General features: G+C 46.6%; 1 protein-coding gene across 5 annotated transcripts in view; it reads left to right on the forward strand.

Annotated features, from left to right (window-relative positions):
• CACNB4 (calcium voltage-gated channel auxiliary subunit beta 4) overlaps window positions 1-17,368 on the forward strand; it is a 66,202-nt gene that overhangs the window by 33,628 nt on the left and 15,206 nt on the right. For all 5 annotated transcript variants that reach the window (XR_011904307.1, XM_072341807.1, XM_072341809.1 and 2 more), the window contains 9 exons: window positions 6,317-6,436; window positions 6,778-6,900; window positions 9,357-9,487; window positions 10,881-10,957; window positions 11,329-11,348; window positions 11,452-11,532; window positions 13,287-13,345; window positions 15,687-15,796; window positions 16,585-16,736. Coding sequence is in view for 4 of the 5 variants with exons in the window: in XM_072341807.1 (XP_072197908.1) it covers window positions 6,317-6,436; window positions 6,778-6,900; window positions 9,357-9,487; window positions 10,881-10,957; window positions 11,329-11,348; window positions 11,452-11,532; window positions 13,287-13,345; window positions 15,687-15,796; window positions 16,585-16,736 (873 nt within the window). In the remaining variant the exon portion in view is untranslated. The remainder of the gene's footprint in view (window positions 1-6,316; window positions 6,437-6,777; window positions 6,901-9,356; window positions 9,488-10,880; window positions 10,958-11,328; window positions 11,349-11,451; window positions 11,533-13,286; window positions 13,346-15,686; window positions 15,797-16,584; window positions 16,737-17,368) is intronic.

The raw sequence follows: 17,368 nt of genomic DNA on the forward strand, positions 1-17,368 counted from the left end.
AAGAACTCACCGTCACTGCCAGCAGAGGAAAACAGCCCTGATAATTACAGACCTGCTTGGGATGCTGGAGTCTCGGTGTGAGGAACTGAGGGGGTTTGAGTACCAGGACTTCATCCTGCAAGGCCGGCCCAGCCTTGGCACGGCTGGCAGCAGTGTGGTCTGGGTACAGTACTTGGCTCTTCTTTCCGCAAGAGCAAGGAACGTTCCTGCCTTCCAGTGTGCTCCTGGGGACAGACACCAGGTATGCTTCCAGCAGAGTGCACGTAGGATAACAGGTGCATTTTTATTAGCTGCTGTATTATTATCAGGTGCCATAGAGCCCAACAGCAGTATCTTCCCTGGAGCCCTGTGAGGATCACTCGACGCTTTCAAGTGCCAAAGTAATTAGAAATGAATAAAGCAGCTTTTTTTTTTAAACTGTAGCAGCTTTAGCATGGTACCTTTTATCACTGAAAAAACACCTTTTTTTCTCTCCTGGGTCTTCTGAATAGCTGCTGTGGAAAAGAGGGACCAGCTGCAGAGATTAAAGCAAAACCCGAGCTAGAGGTGTTCAGCTGTTGGCTCCATCCTGCTCCTGCCTACCGGCAGCTGGAATATAACGCACATCAGAGCGTTCCCAGACAGATTTTCACTCTTTTATGGCTTGAATCAACAAATGGAATTTGAAAAGTTTGTGTGTTACTCCAACTTGGTGGCTCGGGCATGGCTTTAGAGAAGAGCGATGTGAGCCTTTGGCCATCATGCTGACATGGATGCTCATATTTCAGGTTGCTTAGGACACAATTAATGGGCACGGTGGGGATGGGGTGACGGTTGGGCTAGGTGATCTTAGTGGTCTTTTCCAACCTTAATGATTCTGTGATGGATTATATGATTTTCATCCCCAGAGATGTTTAAACTGCAGGTCTTCTCTGTGTGTAACACCCAGCAAATGTACACCGGCAATTCAAGCGAGGCATAGTCTCGCATGGCTGGCATGTTCATCTGAATGTTACAGCAACAGCCGTAGGATTTTAGCAGTAAGTCTATTTATTACCAGCACTCCTTATTTTTTTACCAAATTTTTAGATGTGAAAACACAATCTGTGCTGAACTGAAGGCTGTTCAGGAAAAGAGATGTGGCTGCAAGATTGCAGAGTCAGAGAGGGATCGTGGAAAGAAATGTTACAGCAGTTGCCCTATTTTCTAATAATTAGCATTCACAAAGAGGAAACATGGTCTGACTACCTAATAATTTCCAAACTGCTGAGCCACCTAATGAGTTGTCTTAAATAAATTTACCAAACATATAGAAGGAACTAATTACTGAACACTTAATTCCAAAATCTCTACTCAGAAATGGTTACGCAGCTGGCTTGTGTGTGTTGGTTATTCAGCAAGGAGATGGTTTGATTGGGAGCTGGCCCTCATCCTGGTGGGCTTCCACTGGTGGCCAGACTCCTAGTCAGCATTACCACAGCTGTAATGTATTTCATAGTTCAGGAGGACACTTAAATCAAAATAAGGACTGTGCTTCCCCTGTAATCCCCGCACCTTGTTCTGCAAAGCCTTTGTGCGTGGGAATAGCCCTTTGGTTTGCTTGGTGTTTGGGTTGCAAGGTCCCAGGTGGCACTGGAGATGTAACGAGGGATGAAAAACTGAAAAGGCAAAGTGAGTGAAATCCAACCCCCTTTCCTCTCTCCAGCTCCAGGAGCGATGCTGGGGATTGCAGCGGCTCCCAGTAAAACTCTGCAGTATTCTACTGGGGAAAATCTTCTAGCACACAGCAATTTCCTGGCCTTCCGTCTGACTGCAGCGCAGTAATGCTTTTGTGCCAAATAAATAGATACCCGCTGGTTTGCATTTGCCTCTTAATTATTGGGCAGGTGATGTAATTGAATAAGCCTGCCTGCTGTCAGCACTAGGACCAGGTGAGCACCAACGGTAGTGGCCGTTGTTATTTAAAATGTTTGGGTAATTCTAAGTCCATAAGGTTTTTGTCTCCTGTTTTCATCTAAAAAGATGTTTGCACTTATCCTCTCTCATGCTTTCTTCATGGCACACTTACAGTGATAACCTGCCTGAACTAAGCCTGCATTTTTGGGCATAGCACACATGAGTCTATGACTGTGTTGCTCTTGGTGTGAGCTGTGTCTGTAATGAGCAGAACTGCCATGGACAAAGAAATGCAGACCTGGGTCCTGGCAGCATGTGGCCCTGCAGCCAGCACTGTGCCTGCTGGTGCTCCTTCTGCAGATTGCTGGTGAGTTCTGGAGCTTGTCAAGGAGGTGTGCAGCCTCCTGTGGGCTGCGTGCTAACCTCGATTCTTGCTGAGGACATTTGGTTATGTTTTGAGTTCTTGATCGTTGGGACCCCAAATGCCAAGCTGAATTTCTTTCTGCGTGTGTTACAGCTGGTTAGAAACCAAGTGCCTGTCTGTCTGTGCAGGCCTTCACGTGGGAAGGGAGCATCTAGGGAGCCAAAATGGGAACTATTTCTTCCTCTACAGGATAGCTTGGGGATTTTCAGGTCAGTTCTGTTCTCTTATCTTGCCCTCTTGGGGAGAATGGCATCTTTCCCAGCACCATCTGCTATGTGCTGGGTTCTGGGGAGCTTCTGGAGTACTGTGTTGTGCCAGGTTGTGTCCAGGTGTGTGTGCTGATGAAGGCACTACTGACTTCAGGCATCTCCCAAAGCTGTAACAGGGCTGGTGTTGCAGGGCTGGTCTGTTCTTCAGTTCTTCTGGGAAGGGGTGAGTGCAACATGTGACAGCATTTCCTGCCCTGGAATACCTCCTTTTCCCAGTTGCTCGACTCTTGCTCAGCTTGTTGGGATTAAAGAGGATTAATGTTCCCAACTGGAATTCCTGGCAGGTGGGAAATGCTGCCCTGTGGGGTGTGTTTTGCTGAGAAGAAATACAGGGGAGAGCAGATATTTTTTAATATCTATTGCATGAATACAACCAAAAGGACATAATTTATGGCTCCCAACAGTTACAGCCGTAAATATATTTAGAAAAACAGTCTTCAATCCTTGAGATTCTCAGAGTCCTGGAGATTCTCCAGCCCTAAATGCAGCCCTGCCCTGCTTCCCTGGGCTTGGGGAGAGGCAAAGCTGTGGGTGATGCGGATGCTGAATGGCACCTCAGGATTCTACCCAGAGGTCTGCTTCTGGTGCTTTGATTCTTGGTAACATGGCAAATGTGAGCAAGCAAGCAGACAGAATGCAAGAAGCCCAGTGACTGTGTCATCTCTCTCCCCCAGGGTATGTGGGAGGCTGCAGCTCCTCCTGCCCTGCACAATTCTGGTGCTGCTGTGCAGCGGAAGCAATACGTAATGCACTGCATTGCTGGACAGGTATCTGTCCTTTACATCTGTACCTTCACATCTGCCTGCAAATGTAAGCTTTACTGATGATTAACTAAGAATCTGACTTGTTGCACTGTGGGGCTCTGTGCACTGTCCCATTGGGGGTCATGCTGGCTGTCCCCAGGATCCCAGAAACAGGAACGTGCCAACAAGAAGCAGCATGGAGGGGGAAGCTGCATTCTGCTGTGCAATCTGTGTTCATCCCCTTTCCAATAGAAACCATCTGGACAGCAGTCTTGTTTTGTGCAACACTATTCTCCCAAGCTTCCACTGTGCTTGGGTGTCTACCAGCAAGTTTTTGATCGAGGTCCCCAGCAGTGTAACAACACGGAATGACCTCTGGTTCAGCCCCCATGGCTCTTTGCTCTGCTGTGCAGCCTTGGCCGTGCTTTGTTGTGACTGCTGTGTGCTCAGCATCTGCTTGTTCCTGGGCAGAGGGATGGGATGCCCTGTGAGCTCCATGGCTCTTCCCCTGCGGGGTGCCTGCAGCTGGAGGATGCTGCTAAGGGCTGAGGCAGAAGCCATCTCCGATCAGGGCATCGTTTCAGAAACGCTTTCTGGGTTGTGATGGGCTCTGTGGCACTCTAAATCTTTTCAGAAGAAACCACTTGTCATTGGCTGACTGGAGCTTCTAACGGATTGATGCTTTAATTGCAGAAGCTATGTGACAGAGTGTTACGATTTACGGCTGGATGGAGAGCAATTCAGATCTGTCTATTTCTGGCACTTGGAAAAAAATGATTTGCAACCTCACTGAAATAAAAAGATGCTATTTTCTGAAGCCCTGACAGCTCAAAGTTGGGCTGTTCTTCCATTCTTTCCTTCACCAGCAGCTGTTGAACCCCTCTGGCCTCAAGGCACTGCATGCACTGCTCCTTCCCGAGGCTGCTTTCTCTCCCTGGGGATCCTGGGGCCGAAGTTAGGTGGCTGTAATAGTTGGCCCTACAGTGTTACAGATGAATGTGGAGATGTGGATGCATGCTGTATGCCCAAATAAGCAGCTTGCCACTGTAAGCAACAGAGGAATAAAGAAACGAAGGGGATCTTTGAAGTTTCAGCATATAAATGGAAGTACCTCCTCCCCTCCGTTCTTCTTTTACTCAGCTGTGGACAACTGGTGCTGTTTGGTTGTCATTACATAGGCCTGGCAGTCACACTTTCCCAAGGACATGCAGGTGTTTGAGGCTTTAATACCATCACACCTGTTGCGTTTCTACAGATGTGGGCTGTGAGCCCAGAACCCTAATGCTGTTGGTGCTGCACCTGCACCGGAAAACGTAAATTAAATACAAGAAGTGTTGCTTTTTTCTACACAGTCTCAAGTAGCAGCAGCAGCTACTTTGGCAAAGGTTACTTTGTTGTGACAGCTTGAAGTAGGGCAGTGCTCGGCCAGGAACCTCTCAAAGCCAGCATGGGAAAATGTGTATCCAGCACAAGCATCCCTTCCCTGGGTGTCCCTCGTGGACTGCCCACAGACCTGTGCTCCTCTTGCAGCGCTGGGCAGCACTCAGAGGCGTTTTGGCCGCTGTTTCTCATCTGTGTTTATTATTACACTTTCTGATTTATTATTCAAAGGCTGTGATTACTTCCCCTTCTCCCTTTCTGCTGCTGCTGAAGCTTTGTTGCTATATGGTGAGAAAGGCAGTGGTGAGCACTAGCAGGCTTTTTGCACCCGCAGCACATTCAGCAGTGAGCATTCATTGCTCTTGTGCAGCGCCATGCCTGGCCCTGCAACTCCAGCTCTGCCTTTCCTTTTGCTCTAATTACTTCGAACAATGTATGGAGAGTGGGCTGTTGTTTCAGGCCTGGCATATTTGGCCATATAGATGTAGTCTCCTGCTGGCAGCCTTCCCCTTTGGTGGGGGAAGGCAGCAGTGCTCCTGGCTGGGCTGTGGGGCTGCATGAAGAACGTGCTGACAGTAGGTCATTGCCAACTGATAGGGGCTCCCATCCGTACTTAAGAATATGTGCCTGGTCTGGTATTAAGTGTGGAGGCTGGTGGCCCTGACTGTGGTGGGGGGGGGTTGGGGATTCGTGGGTCTTGAGGTCCCTTCTAACCTGGGCCATTCTGTGATCTGTGATTCTGTTTATGTGGATGATAAGGGGACTGGATGTTACGGTAGATTACATAGAAAGCATGTCATTGTGCTGCAGGATATAAAGCAATCTAAGGGAAAAAATAACCTTTGAAAGACATAATGCTGCAGTGGTTCTTTGGAACAAAGGTAAAGGTGTGTATCTTCAGTCTGTTGCTAGAAATGTGATGACTTGGGAGTGATTTGTTCATAGAATCACAGAAGATCTCCGGTTGGAAGGGCTGCCTTTGGCTCTACATGCACTCAAGCACATGGCACGCCACGCTTAGGCTGCTGTGTGGAAGGAGCCTGCACACTGCAGGTGATGCTGGGTCCCAGTCCGACCACCCCATGCCTTATTCCTCCCAACACACTGTTACATTCCACGTCAGGGTGCTGGTTTTCCTTCATAGCATTGCACAGCCTTTGTGTTGCCCTGCGGAGTAGCTTTTAATGGTGTGATTTTGCCACTTTTCTGCTCTTGAAGAAAAGAACGGTGCTGTGTGTGAGTGGCAGCGCGCGGCAGGGAGGGAAGAGCTGCACAATGGTGCTGCATTTACAGGGAGGGCTGGCTCTAACTGAGCTTTGTGGTACCTTCGTTGTGTCTGATGTGACCTAACCCCTGCCAGTCCTCATTCCGAGGTTGTCAAACATTATTTAGAGTCTATAAAGGTGTTTGTACAGCGCTGCAACTGAGCTGGATGTGACTGTGTCAGTGAGGAAGCTGAGGTAAAGCCATGTATTTCTCTGCTAAGTTCTGCAGAGCCTTGTGCCAATCTGTAGGAACCCATGAGGTAGAATTAAGAAGCCTATTTTAAAAGCGCCTTCTGTATCTGACTTTGGGGGGGGTCCCGTTTCTCATGTTTGTTCTTAGCAGTGTGATTTTCCTTTCAGGGCTCAGCAGATTCGTACACAAGCAGACCCTCAGACTCTGATGTGTCTTTGGAGGAGGACAGGGAAGCAATCCGCCAGGAGAGAGAGCAGCAAGCGGCGATACAGCTCGAAAGGGCAAAGGTGCTTTCTTTGAAACCATCATAGCAGCTGGTTACGGGGAGTTTATCATTTGCCTGCTGTTAAGATTCATACTGCTGGTTTATAATGGTGATGGCATCTTTTGAGGCATGTTGACAATCAAGTGAAATTTCCTGTAAGCAGGAATATAGTGTAAATGTTCCTGTATAAATGGGGATCTGCTGTAGTGAACTGAACACTCTTGGCTGGTGTGGAATTATTAAGTCTGAATTTTGGTGTATTTGACAAATACCCTGTGCTAAATTATTGCCAGTTTGATACAGAAGATTAATTCCTGATGCAGAAAAGTTTCCGCTGTTTTTGATGTCTGTTTTTGTCTGTAGTCCAAACCAGTAGCGTTTGCTGTTAAGACCAATGTGAGTTACTGTGGAGCTCTGGATGAAGATGTCCCTGTCCCAAGCACTGCCATCTCTTTTGATGCAAAGGACTTCCTACACATTAAAGAGGTAAAAACATGTAGCAATTATTCCCTTTAAGAGGCCAGGGGCTGCGGTTGGAGCAGTCGTGTCTGAACTGAACGGGAGAAAGCTGAAAACCAAGAACTGAGCGGCAACAGGAGAGTACAGCACTCACGTGGGATCAGAGGTGCTGTGGTGACACTTCGTCCTTTCCACACCTGAAATCAAGTTTGGGATGGATCTGATGTGACACAAAGGGGCTCTGATTGTCAAGGGATTAAGTGGCAGCAGTTTACACCTGGTCTTTGTAAAGCACCTCATAGGCTTGAAGGGGAATGAGGCAGAGTAATACAAGAATAAAAGAACATGCTGACGAGGCTGCAGGACAGAAATATATAAAAATAAGGAAAGAGGAATAGGGATAAACAAGCCCCGAATATGGCTTTTGTGGAGAAAAATACTTCTATTGCACACTGAGCGTGTTTTCTGCTATGAGTTATCTGAAGTGAGCCCTTCACATTTGCATAAGCTCCTGTTGTTTTGTAGGTTTGTACTTAGACTTGCAGCTTGCAAATATGTTTTTTTTCTCTCTGCATTCTGTGTGTTTATTTTTGGGTGCTCAGTACGAGTTTTTCCTGTTCTTTGAACGTTATCCCACCATTGCTTCAAAGCTCTCATCTCCCTGAGACTGAGCATATCTGGGAGGGAAACACCTGCTGCTTCATCTCTGGAGACAGAGATGGGTGGTAGGATGGGGGAGTTGTGCTTCAAGTCCTTTCTCCCTGGGCATGGGAGAGGCAGCTGATTTGCATCTCCCCTTTTCTAAGTTTGCTGGAAACAGATGGAAGGTTGATTTTTATTTTTATTTTAACATTATTTTATTTTTTGTTGGTTTCTTTGTATTGTTTAGGTTTTCTTTAGCACGTTGGTGTGGAGCAGTCCTTAAGCCCTTGCACTGTGAAGTCTGAATCTGCCTCTCTCTGTGTAGAGTTGCTTTTCCCCTGTGCTGAGTTCTGGCACCACGACTGAGCTCCCCTCCGTGTACCCACCTTGAGACCTTCTCCCCATCAGGAAAACATCCTTTGCTGCCCTCAGAGCAGAGCTGGCTGCAAACAGCTGCACTCATTACAGCAGACATCACTTCTCAGCTGCCTTCCCCGACATGTTCCCTTTCACACCAGGGGTGTACCATACTTGGCGTGCTGTCTTTCTAGTTTGCACATCGCAGCTGTTCCGGTAGCTCTGTGCATCAGCATTAGCACAGTATTTGCTCTTGGTTTCCCAGCACGTGGCTGCATTCACTGTCTGACCACAAATGTGCTAAGCTCCCGTTTGTGCTGCCCTCTACATTTTTCCTGAGGAGTGTCACAAGTCCGCATTATGGCTTTCTGTGAGTGTTCCTCTGAGATCCAAATGGCCAGGATCACAGCCCCACCACACATAAACCATCTGTCTTGCAGGTGTTCACTTGCTCTGCTAGGGGTTCAGCATTTCTTTGTTAATGCTGAAGCCTCCAGCCTGCCTGAAGCTGTAACTCAGTACAATTTGGGCAATGGTTCATGGACAAAGGCTTTGCAGAATTTGTTTTTCAGTGATCTGATGGGTTTGCTTGGACAGGAATAACCGTGATTTAGATGAGATCCAGATTTTAGAATAACACCAAACTAGGTAGAAGTCAGGTCACCCTGCTGACAAGATGAAACGTCAGCAGTAACTGATGAGTTGCTATATTGAGAGTGTGTCCTGTATGTCTCCTATGCCTCCTACAAGACTATACGTTACGTGCTTACTTCAGAGAAGTGCAACAGCTGCTGACAATATGGAATAAATTATGGGCATGGCAACCAGTAGGAGTGAATTGTAGTCCTCCCACATGCTGAACGCAGAGAATAGCTTATGGGAGGTAATGACCTAATGCAAATAGCCCTGCTTCCCTTACTGCATTGTTATCAGTTGTATTGTTCAGTTATTCTCAGCATAGCACTGACTCTGATCTCTTGTCTAGAGGTGTCACTCAGAACTCCGTGTCCTGCTAGTGGAAGAAAATTTCCCATGTTCAAGCCATATGTTTAGAACCAAAATCAGATAGTTAATCCCCAGAGGGCTCTGATTTGAGAGTCATGCCATCACAGAGTGGTTTGAGTTAGAAGGGACCTTAAAGCCCATCCGTTTCCATCCCCCTGCTGTGGGCAGGGATGCCTCCCACTGGACCAGGCTGTCCAGAGCCCCCTCCAGCCTGGTTTAAACCTGCTCATCAGAAACAGCTCATGCTCCTTGTATCACCATCACCCTCAGCCCCAAAGCTGTGATATCAGAGGAGTCACAGCAGGATGTCTTGGAGCAGTTAGAAGACAGTCGCCTGCATTGACATTTACTCAAACTGTCTGCTGTTCAGACTTCAGTGTGAGTCCTGTTTTGTCAGCAGGTATGGAGTTAAGGATTGCAGAGAAGATAATAGGGAGTTCTGGACATGAAGCACAGCCAGAAACCTTTCTGTGTTCCAGAAATACAATAATGACTGGTGGATAGGGAGGCTGGTGAAGGAGGGCTGCGAAATTGGTTTCATTCCAAGTCCACTTAGACTGGAGAATATCCGCATCCAGCAGGAGCAGAAGAGAGGCCGTTTCCATGGAGGGTAAGGATGCTGTAACCTTTTAAAGTAATTTAAAACCTTTTTCTGACACCGGACAATATCTTTCAAAGGTCACTTGATTCTTTTTTATTGCGGTGTGTATGAATGAGTGTTTAATTTGGGATTCCAAGTGAAAAGATGTGTTTGCAGAGTGTGGGCATATCAGATGTTGGCTGTGAGAAGGGAAAGAATGTGTCTTGGCTTTAGAAAAGGGAAGTTATGCATTGTGAGTGGTAGCACCAGAAGTTTCTGAAGGGAGAGAATTGTGTCCCCGTGGGCTCTGAGTCAGACCTTTGGTGCTCTCTCATATTGGCGAGGTTGTGGGATTTTTCTTTTATTTCCTCCTCCATTTTTGCCCAAACCAGATTTTTCAGGTGTTATAGAGATGAGTTTTGCCATTCGACTTCCTTTCCTCTTCATCTTCCAGCCCAACCCTTCTACCTCTCCACTCTCCTGGAGATAGCAAGGCCTGGGAGAATACAGGCGTGTGTGTGGGGCTGGCGTGTAAAACTGATTGCTCCTGGTCTCAGTTTGTGTGTTGGAGTATCTCTGCTATTGGCTGAATCATGGCTAACTCTTTTCTTTTGGGGGATTATTTTACTATTAGCACATTATTCCCACTAATTGAAGTTGAAATGTGAATGTTCATATAGATAAGAAGAACAAAAAACTGTAGTGGATCAGGGCAGAGAGAGGTGAGCCGAATGAATCTAGGGCTGGTAGTGAGCAGGGAAGGGAAGCGTGATTTTGCCTGTGTAGCACTGTCAGGGAATTAATATAGTTAATCAGGGTTGGGAATCATTTCAAGCGTAAGCCGTCTGAGGAGGTGATTGTGGAGTGATTGAGCAGCACAAACTGAGCTTTGTTTCAAATTGATTTTACAGTTTCTGAAGGAGGCTCAGAGAAAGCAGTGTATCTCAGTGCATGGAAGGAGGGGTGTCACATGCAGAGGCTGCTCAGGGTAACGATTCAGGTATAGCATATTAGCAGCCGAGTTCTCTGCTTGTGTGAGTGGACGTGACTCCACTGCAACAATCTAATCTCACCTGCAGAGAACACTGGGAATAAAACCCAGTCTGAAACGGGAGAAATATCGTAAAAGAGGACAGTACTGAGATTTTACATAGCATACAGACCCAGAGGCGTTAATACAGACCTAATCTAAAGAGGTTTTTACCGCCTTGAACCACAGGAACTGCTGCTAATGATTATTTACAGTATCCCAGTGTTACAGCAGCATCCAGGAGATGTGTGGAATGATTTTGCCATGAAACAATCCCTGCTTCAGAGAGAGCTGGCAGGAATGCGAGGGCAGAACGCTGCTTTGGCCTAGGATTCCCTTGCTGGTTAGTCTGCATGTGGCAAAGAATACTAAGTATTCGTTCTGATACTGCAGGAAATCAAGTGGGAATTCTTCTTCAAGTCTTGGAGAAATGGTTTCTGGCACATTTCGAGCCACACCTACTTCCACAGGTAAGGGCAATTTTATTTAAGGCGACTCGTGCTATTTCTGTTACTTCTATTTTAAAAGCCACATCTGCAAAGTGTGGGTTTTCCCCCTTGGCTGACTTATTAAGATGTGCTGCTGAAATTATGTGCGTGGAGGTGGAGAAAGGCATCCATTGCCAGACATGCAGTGGTTGCCAATGGGCTGGGAGTACAAAGCCTCAGGAAAAGGGGCAGCTCTGGCCAGAACAGAACGAGTGACCAATTGAAATAGAGCAGATGGAAAGCAAGGTGCATGGAGGGAAGGGAAAGGTGCACTGAGAATGGGGTTTTACTTGCAAGTCTCACAGTCGCTCTGCACAGTGTGTGTTTAACCACGTTCTCGTTTGGTCTTTCAGCAAAACAGAAACAGAAAGTGGTAAGTACTCCTTCTGCTTTTGCTTTCTTTTCCTTATTTTGAATGCATAATCCCAATTTTTTCACTTTGATTAATGATCTGAAGGAATGCTTTCCTCTTCCAGACAGAACACATCCCCCCGTACGACGTGGTGCCATCAATGAGGCCCGTTGTCTTAGTGGGGCCGTCGCTGAAAGGCTACGAGGTCTGTATCCCAGGGTTTGCAGTGAGTCCCCATTTTCTTGCCCATGGTTTCCCTTGGTACGTTGGTTGTGTTGGCAATACAAAATTGGTACACATACACAATTTTGATCAAACTAGTACATGTTTTGTGCTGAATTAGTCCAGATTTAGAAGAAATTTCCCCTGAAAGGTAGTTCTTATGTTTCTACTTGTGAAAAGTTCCCATCTTCCCATGAGGCTCAGTGCTTGCAAGTGAAACAGCCAGGCTGTGGTAGCACATCCACGTCTGCTTTCCAGCACCAGAAACTGAACGTGGGGACTGATGGCTGTCATTTTGGTCTATTTTCTTCATGTTTGCTTTTTCAAGAACCTTGCAGTATTGAAATATAGGGAAACCTTTAGCCCTTCTAAATTATTTGCCTCCCTGCAACACAGAGGTGGGTGTGATAACAGGTACAGATAAACAGGAGACCCATTGGTCAAGGTTGCTGCAGATTCAAAAGAGCATTTAGCACATGCTGAACGACCAGAGGCTTTTAGCAGGGCCTGTCGATGAACTTATCCATCTGTAAAACGTTTTGCCAAATTAAGATCTAAATTAACATGAACATAAAATCAAGGATACGCTTCATTTAGCTTAATTAATGCTGTTAGTATTTTATAGGATATTATTAAACATCGGAATGGCCCTTTTCAGAAGGTTGCAGCGGGGTAATGTTAGCACAGTGTGATGTCCTTACATCATGTTTTTTAGTAAGAATGATTACAAGTGTAGTTTAGTGAGGCAGAAATGAGGTGCTTCGTTTTCATCTGCCTTTTAATTCTATGGTGGTGTTTCGTGACAGGAGTAAGTGTCACCCATTGGTTTTGGTGGTGCTGCACCACAGCTTAATTTGCCTGGGCACTCAAGTTTGACGGGGAGAGGAGCCATCAGTTGAGTGCGTACCTCTGTACAAGCATGTTCCCCCTCTTTGTGTTAGAAAATAATACTAAATCTGACATCTTGAACACATGAAGGTGTGTAAGTGGCACTGCAGTTAGGGTGTTTCCATCCCAGTTTTGTTCTACACAACAGAAACACTTTGCTTGTACTTTGCAACCTGTATGGAAGAGTTCAGTGGTATTTTTTCTGACTAAATTCTCTAAGAAGCACTTTGAAGGTACCCCTGGGAGAACTAAACTGCCTGGGGCTTTGGTGCAGTTCCTATCTGAGTGTCAGCAGAGTTGTACTGAAAGGAACAGTCAGGAAAGCAAATGATGCCTGTTGGGGCTGAGCATCTCTCAGACGCTCTCCCTGTTACAGGAGTGAAAACATGTTTTTTCCTCCTTGTAGGCCTCTCAGAGAACAGTTTTGCTCTTACAGCAGTCATCCAACGTAAGAGATCTTGTATCTGAAGTAATAATAGCCTTACTGTGGGGAAAAAGCAAGGGATTTATTCAACATGAAGTCCCATGTTCTGATCCGTGCTGAGTCCTGCTGGGAATGGCGTTGCTCTGGAAGGTGGTGAGGTGTGCTCCGAAGCCTCAGAGCAGACGGAGGCAGGAGCAGAGCAACAGCTCTGATGTCCCTTGGGCCACATTTTGTGAGCGAGTCAGAAAACCTGCAAATGCTTGTTACAAAGCTGCTTCCAAGAGCATGTTAATTAAATGATTGCTGCCTACGAAAGGTGTTGATTGTTGGCGGTATCCTTACCTTTTGCTTACCTCTTTTCTTACTTTTGACTTCTCTTTCTCCCTGTCACTCCTCTCTGCTCAATCTTCCTCACCTCTGCGAAGGTGACAGACATGATGCAGAAAGCTCTCTTTGACTTCCTGAAGCACAGGTTTGATGGGAGGTGAGAAATGCTGTCCTTTCCATGCTTTTTTTTCCACTTGTTGCTAACAATTTGGTGATATCTTTTTAATGAAAGGAGACAAATGCATGTTCCAAATGGATTTATAGTATCATGAAGTGCAGCCAGCTGTGGGCTGGAGCACAGCTGATGCATCACTAGATGTGCATGTCTTTGTATCTGCTTTGTCCGTCATAGGATTTCCTCATTGAAGTGAATCATTTTGCCTCAGTGTCTCATAACAACAGAGCTGCAGGAGAAATCTAGATGAGAGGTGGCTGTTGTTAGTTATCAGAAATAATTAAAGCTTGAAGAGGGAAATGCTGAGCACTGAGATGCACAAGAAGTTTTATAACTTCAGCTGGAGCAAGAGGAACATTTCCTAAGAGCTGTGATGGGGAACAAGTATGCGTATTTCCTTGCTAGGAGGAGAGGGTTGGTCCGTGGCGTCCCTTCCTCACCCCTGGCACTCACCCATGTTGCAGATCCATGCTCTGCCATTGGGATATTTGACCCTTCTTTCTCTGTGGTTCAGCATGTTGTACCTGCATAGCAGGGTGCTTGTGCTGCCTAGTTTAGCTGCACTAGGCTTGTGACAGTGAGGAAGGTTTGTAAAGCCTAAAACGTTGGCACTAAGAGGATGAAAAGAAGTTTGTGTTGCTTAGAAGAGGTGGAATGGGATTTATGTTCAAAGCACCTTTTGGGGTGCAGCACAGAGGTGGCGATGCTGAAATATCTCTCAGACAGCTTACATGAAGCATTTAATAATCCACCTTTGTGCAGAGTATTCCTTCCCTGTTGATAGCCCAGCTGAAGTGGTTTTAGCACGTTCCACAAACGCGGCGATCGATTCCAAGTCTGACAGTTGAAGCAGTGACTGGCAGCCCGCAGCTGTGTGCTGTGCTTCTGCTGCATGCTGCCAGCACAGCCTCTCCCACTCCTGAGCAGTCGCGCTGATGTGGTTTTGCTGCAGCTCTGCTGCATGTTTCCATCAGGGGAGACGTGGAACCACCGCCTGTGTTCCCTCCAGCTGCTGCCGTACATCTGTCAGTTTGCAGTGTGCCTCTGGTACCTGACAGTCTTTGCTTTTGGTGGGAAACCATGGCAACGGGATGCGATAAATCGAGTCACCAGGACATGACTGCTCTGCAGTGTCTTTTTAAACCATATATGAGAGCGTGCTCAGCAGAGGCTGAGCCACGTGGGTCAGCAGTGCCCCGGCGTGGGAAATGAAGATATGGGTAATACTGCCCAGCAGTGCTGCCAAGAGGAACAGCACCTTCCTTTGTGCTGCTGTGTTCCCATTGCTCTCCTGCCCGGAGTGAGGTGGTGCTGGGAAGTCTTCCTGCTGTGAGACACGTTGGCAACTAAATTAGGCAGACACGTGGCATTTCGGCTATGAAAAAGTTCAGTGCTACGTACAAGCTGGTACGATTGACTTTCAGTTTGAATCACTTACAAAACATCAATAAAATTCATTCTTGGGAACCTCAGCTGCTGCTGGCTTCTCCTGCCTTATGTTGTTTGCAATGGCTGCTGGTCATTTCCAGCCTGTTTTCTTCTCACTACTCGTGGCTCTTTAGCTCATCACAGTCCTCCTCACTGGGTTTCACATGAGGCGGTTGTGTGCTCTTTGTTTCATAATCTGACTGAAGAGCAAACTCTCAGGTATAGGTAAATAGCAGTGCCCTGTTCTGCATCCTGAATGCCCGCACACAAGGCATGGAGAGCACGTGTTGCTGCTGTCTGCTGTCAGCTCACTGACAGACCAGCACGACACCACCATCCCTAGGTTAGAAAGAAGGCTTCAGCAGCACAGTGGCTGTGGCTCACCTCTCTTTTCTTCTATCAGACCTTGATCCAATTCCCTGAGCCCACGGCACAGCCCTGTCTGGACAAGGAGCTGTGTGCTGGAGGTCTCCCAGAGCCAGCAGCTCCATTTGGTGACTCAGATGTGAGTGGCAGAGTCCAAATAAGGCCCTTCCCTACCTGCTGGCAGTGGCAGCTCTGGTTACACCACCTGGGAGGAGTGCTGCTGTGCCTGCTGTGCTCTGTGCCCTGAGACTTGCTTTAGCTTGTGATAGCTGGGTATTGCGTAAGTCCATGTGGGTGGTGGGATGGGGAGACAGGAACGGATGAAGCAGAAAAGCAGGAGCTGTTTGAAGGGTCTGCAGTAGCAAATAATTGTACAATTACTCAGCATTTCTCTTTAGCTGTTCTCTAATGCTATGAGCGGTGTTTTATTGGATTTGCACTTTGGAATGAAATGTGGCTGTAAATCATGCGTGGCGCAGGGAAAAAGTAACAACTGTGGTTTTGTTCTGTGCTGTGTTCTTGCCCGTAGGATATCAATAACCCGAGTGACAGCTGACATTTCTCTTGCTAAGAGGTCTGTTCTGAATAACCCAAGCAAGAGGGCAATAATTGAACGGTCAAACACAAGATCCAGTTTAGGTAAGTCATGGACACAGCTGTAACTCTGAACATGGCTGCGTACTGCAGGAGAGCATCAGCACTGTCACCAGGTCTGATTATGTCTACAGTATTTTAGTGTGGAATTCTGTATTTCACATCGTCTGATGGGTGATGGAATGTGCCTGACAGAGGAGTGGCACAGAGCACAGCGTGCTGAGTTAGCATCCTGTGAAGCACTGCCTGCGTTGGAGCAAGCAGGATTACAGCTGTTGTAACTATTCAGCCTGTGCTGACTTCATCAGTTTAAACTTACTCACATGCATGGGCACGGTTGGGAAAGGTCAGGTTCATCTTCTTCCTACTACTGCTGACGTGTTCCTTCCTTTGACTTCAGACAAAAGTGCTTTGATGTGAACATTGCCATTGGTGTCTTTCTAAGTAATACCCTGACAGTATTTTATCATAAACAGATCTTTGTGCTTTTGGGGTTGCGTGGTCACAGTTCTGCTTTTGGTACAGATTCTTGTTTAAGTTAAACCAGAGTTACAATTCGCAAAGAAAAAAATCTACTCAAAACCTCAAGTAATAGATTACTGTGTGAAAATTACATACAGTCACACGTGGAGGTCATGAAACTGAATGGGTGATGGTATTTTCCACGTGGCTCTGGGCAGCCTGGTCTGCTGGTTGGCGACCCTGCCCATAGCAGGGGGTTGAAACTGGGTGATGATTGTGGTCTTTTTCAACCCAGGCTGTTCTGTCATTCTGTGATTTTTAAGTGGCACCGGGGTTGAATGGCTTTCAATTGCTTTATTTTCCTCCTCTAGCTGAAGTGCAGAGTGAGATTGAAAGGATCTTTGAGCTGGCCCGATCCTTGCAGCTGGTTGTCCTGGATGCAGACACTATCAATCACCCCGCACAACTTATCAAGACATCTCTAGCACCAATTATTGTCCATGTTAAAGTGTCTTCTCCAAAGGTAATGTATCTCACCCGCAAATTATTTGCGTTTGGCTTTTTAAACATCTGCATGGCAATCGTGTAGGTAGGATGGGATGTTTAGCTCTTCCAACTATCACAGCAGTACAAAGCTTGAGGCTGAAAGATCCTTCTGGAGCTCTGTCACCACCACTTGATGCAGTACAAGTGTGTCAGAAGATGACTAATGTCTGTCATGTATTGTTCCCTTCTTTCCTCCCATTCTGTCCCTGGAGAGGACAGAGTTGGTCACGTAGCAGTTTTTCTTTAAAGCTGCCATTTACGTTGTAGCTAATCCAGCATTTGGTATGTTGTTCATGAAGATGCCAATGGGCATTTTGCAGTCACCCATCTCCCCTGAAGCAGGTGTTGATTGTCCCCATTTTATCCTCCTGTGTGGAGAGGCCACTTAAAGAGAAGGATGGGTTCAGTCCTTGGCACCGTGTGCTGCTGCCCACAGTGGTGAAAGCTTTCAGGATGACTTTTAAGTTCTTGATGGGAGAAAATAGAGTTCCGTCACAGAAGACATAGAAAATAATTAAATCATTTGCATTTCCTAAGACAGTTATCCTTGCTACACAGGACAGGATTCAGCACAAACTGAATGCAGCATTAGAGCAGCCTAATTGCATT

Source organism: Excalfactoria chinensis, chromosome 7 (genome assembly GCF_039878825.1).
Source record: "Excalfactoria chinensis isolate bCotChi1 chromosome 7, bCotChi1.hap2, whole genome shotgun sequence".
In the NCBI taxonomy this organism is placed as follows: Eukaryota; Metazoa; Chordata; class Aves; order Galliformes; family Phasianidae; genus Excalfactoria; species Excalfactoria chinensis.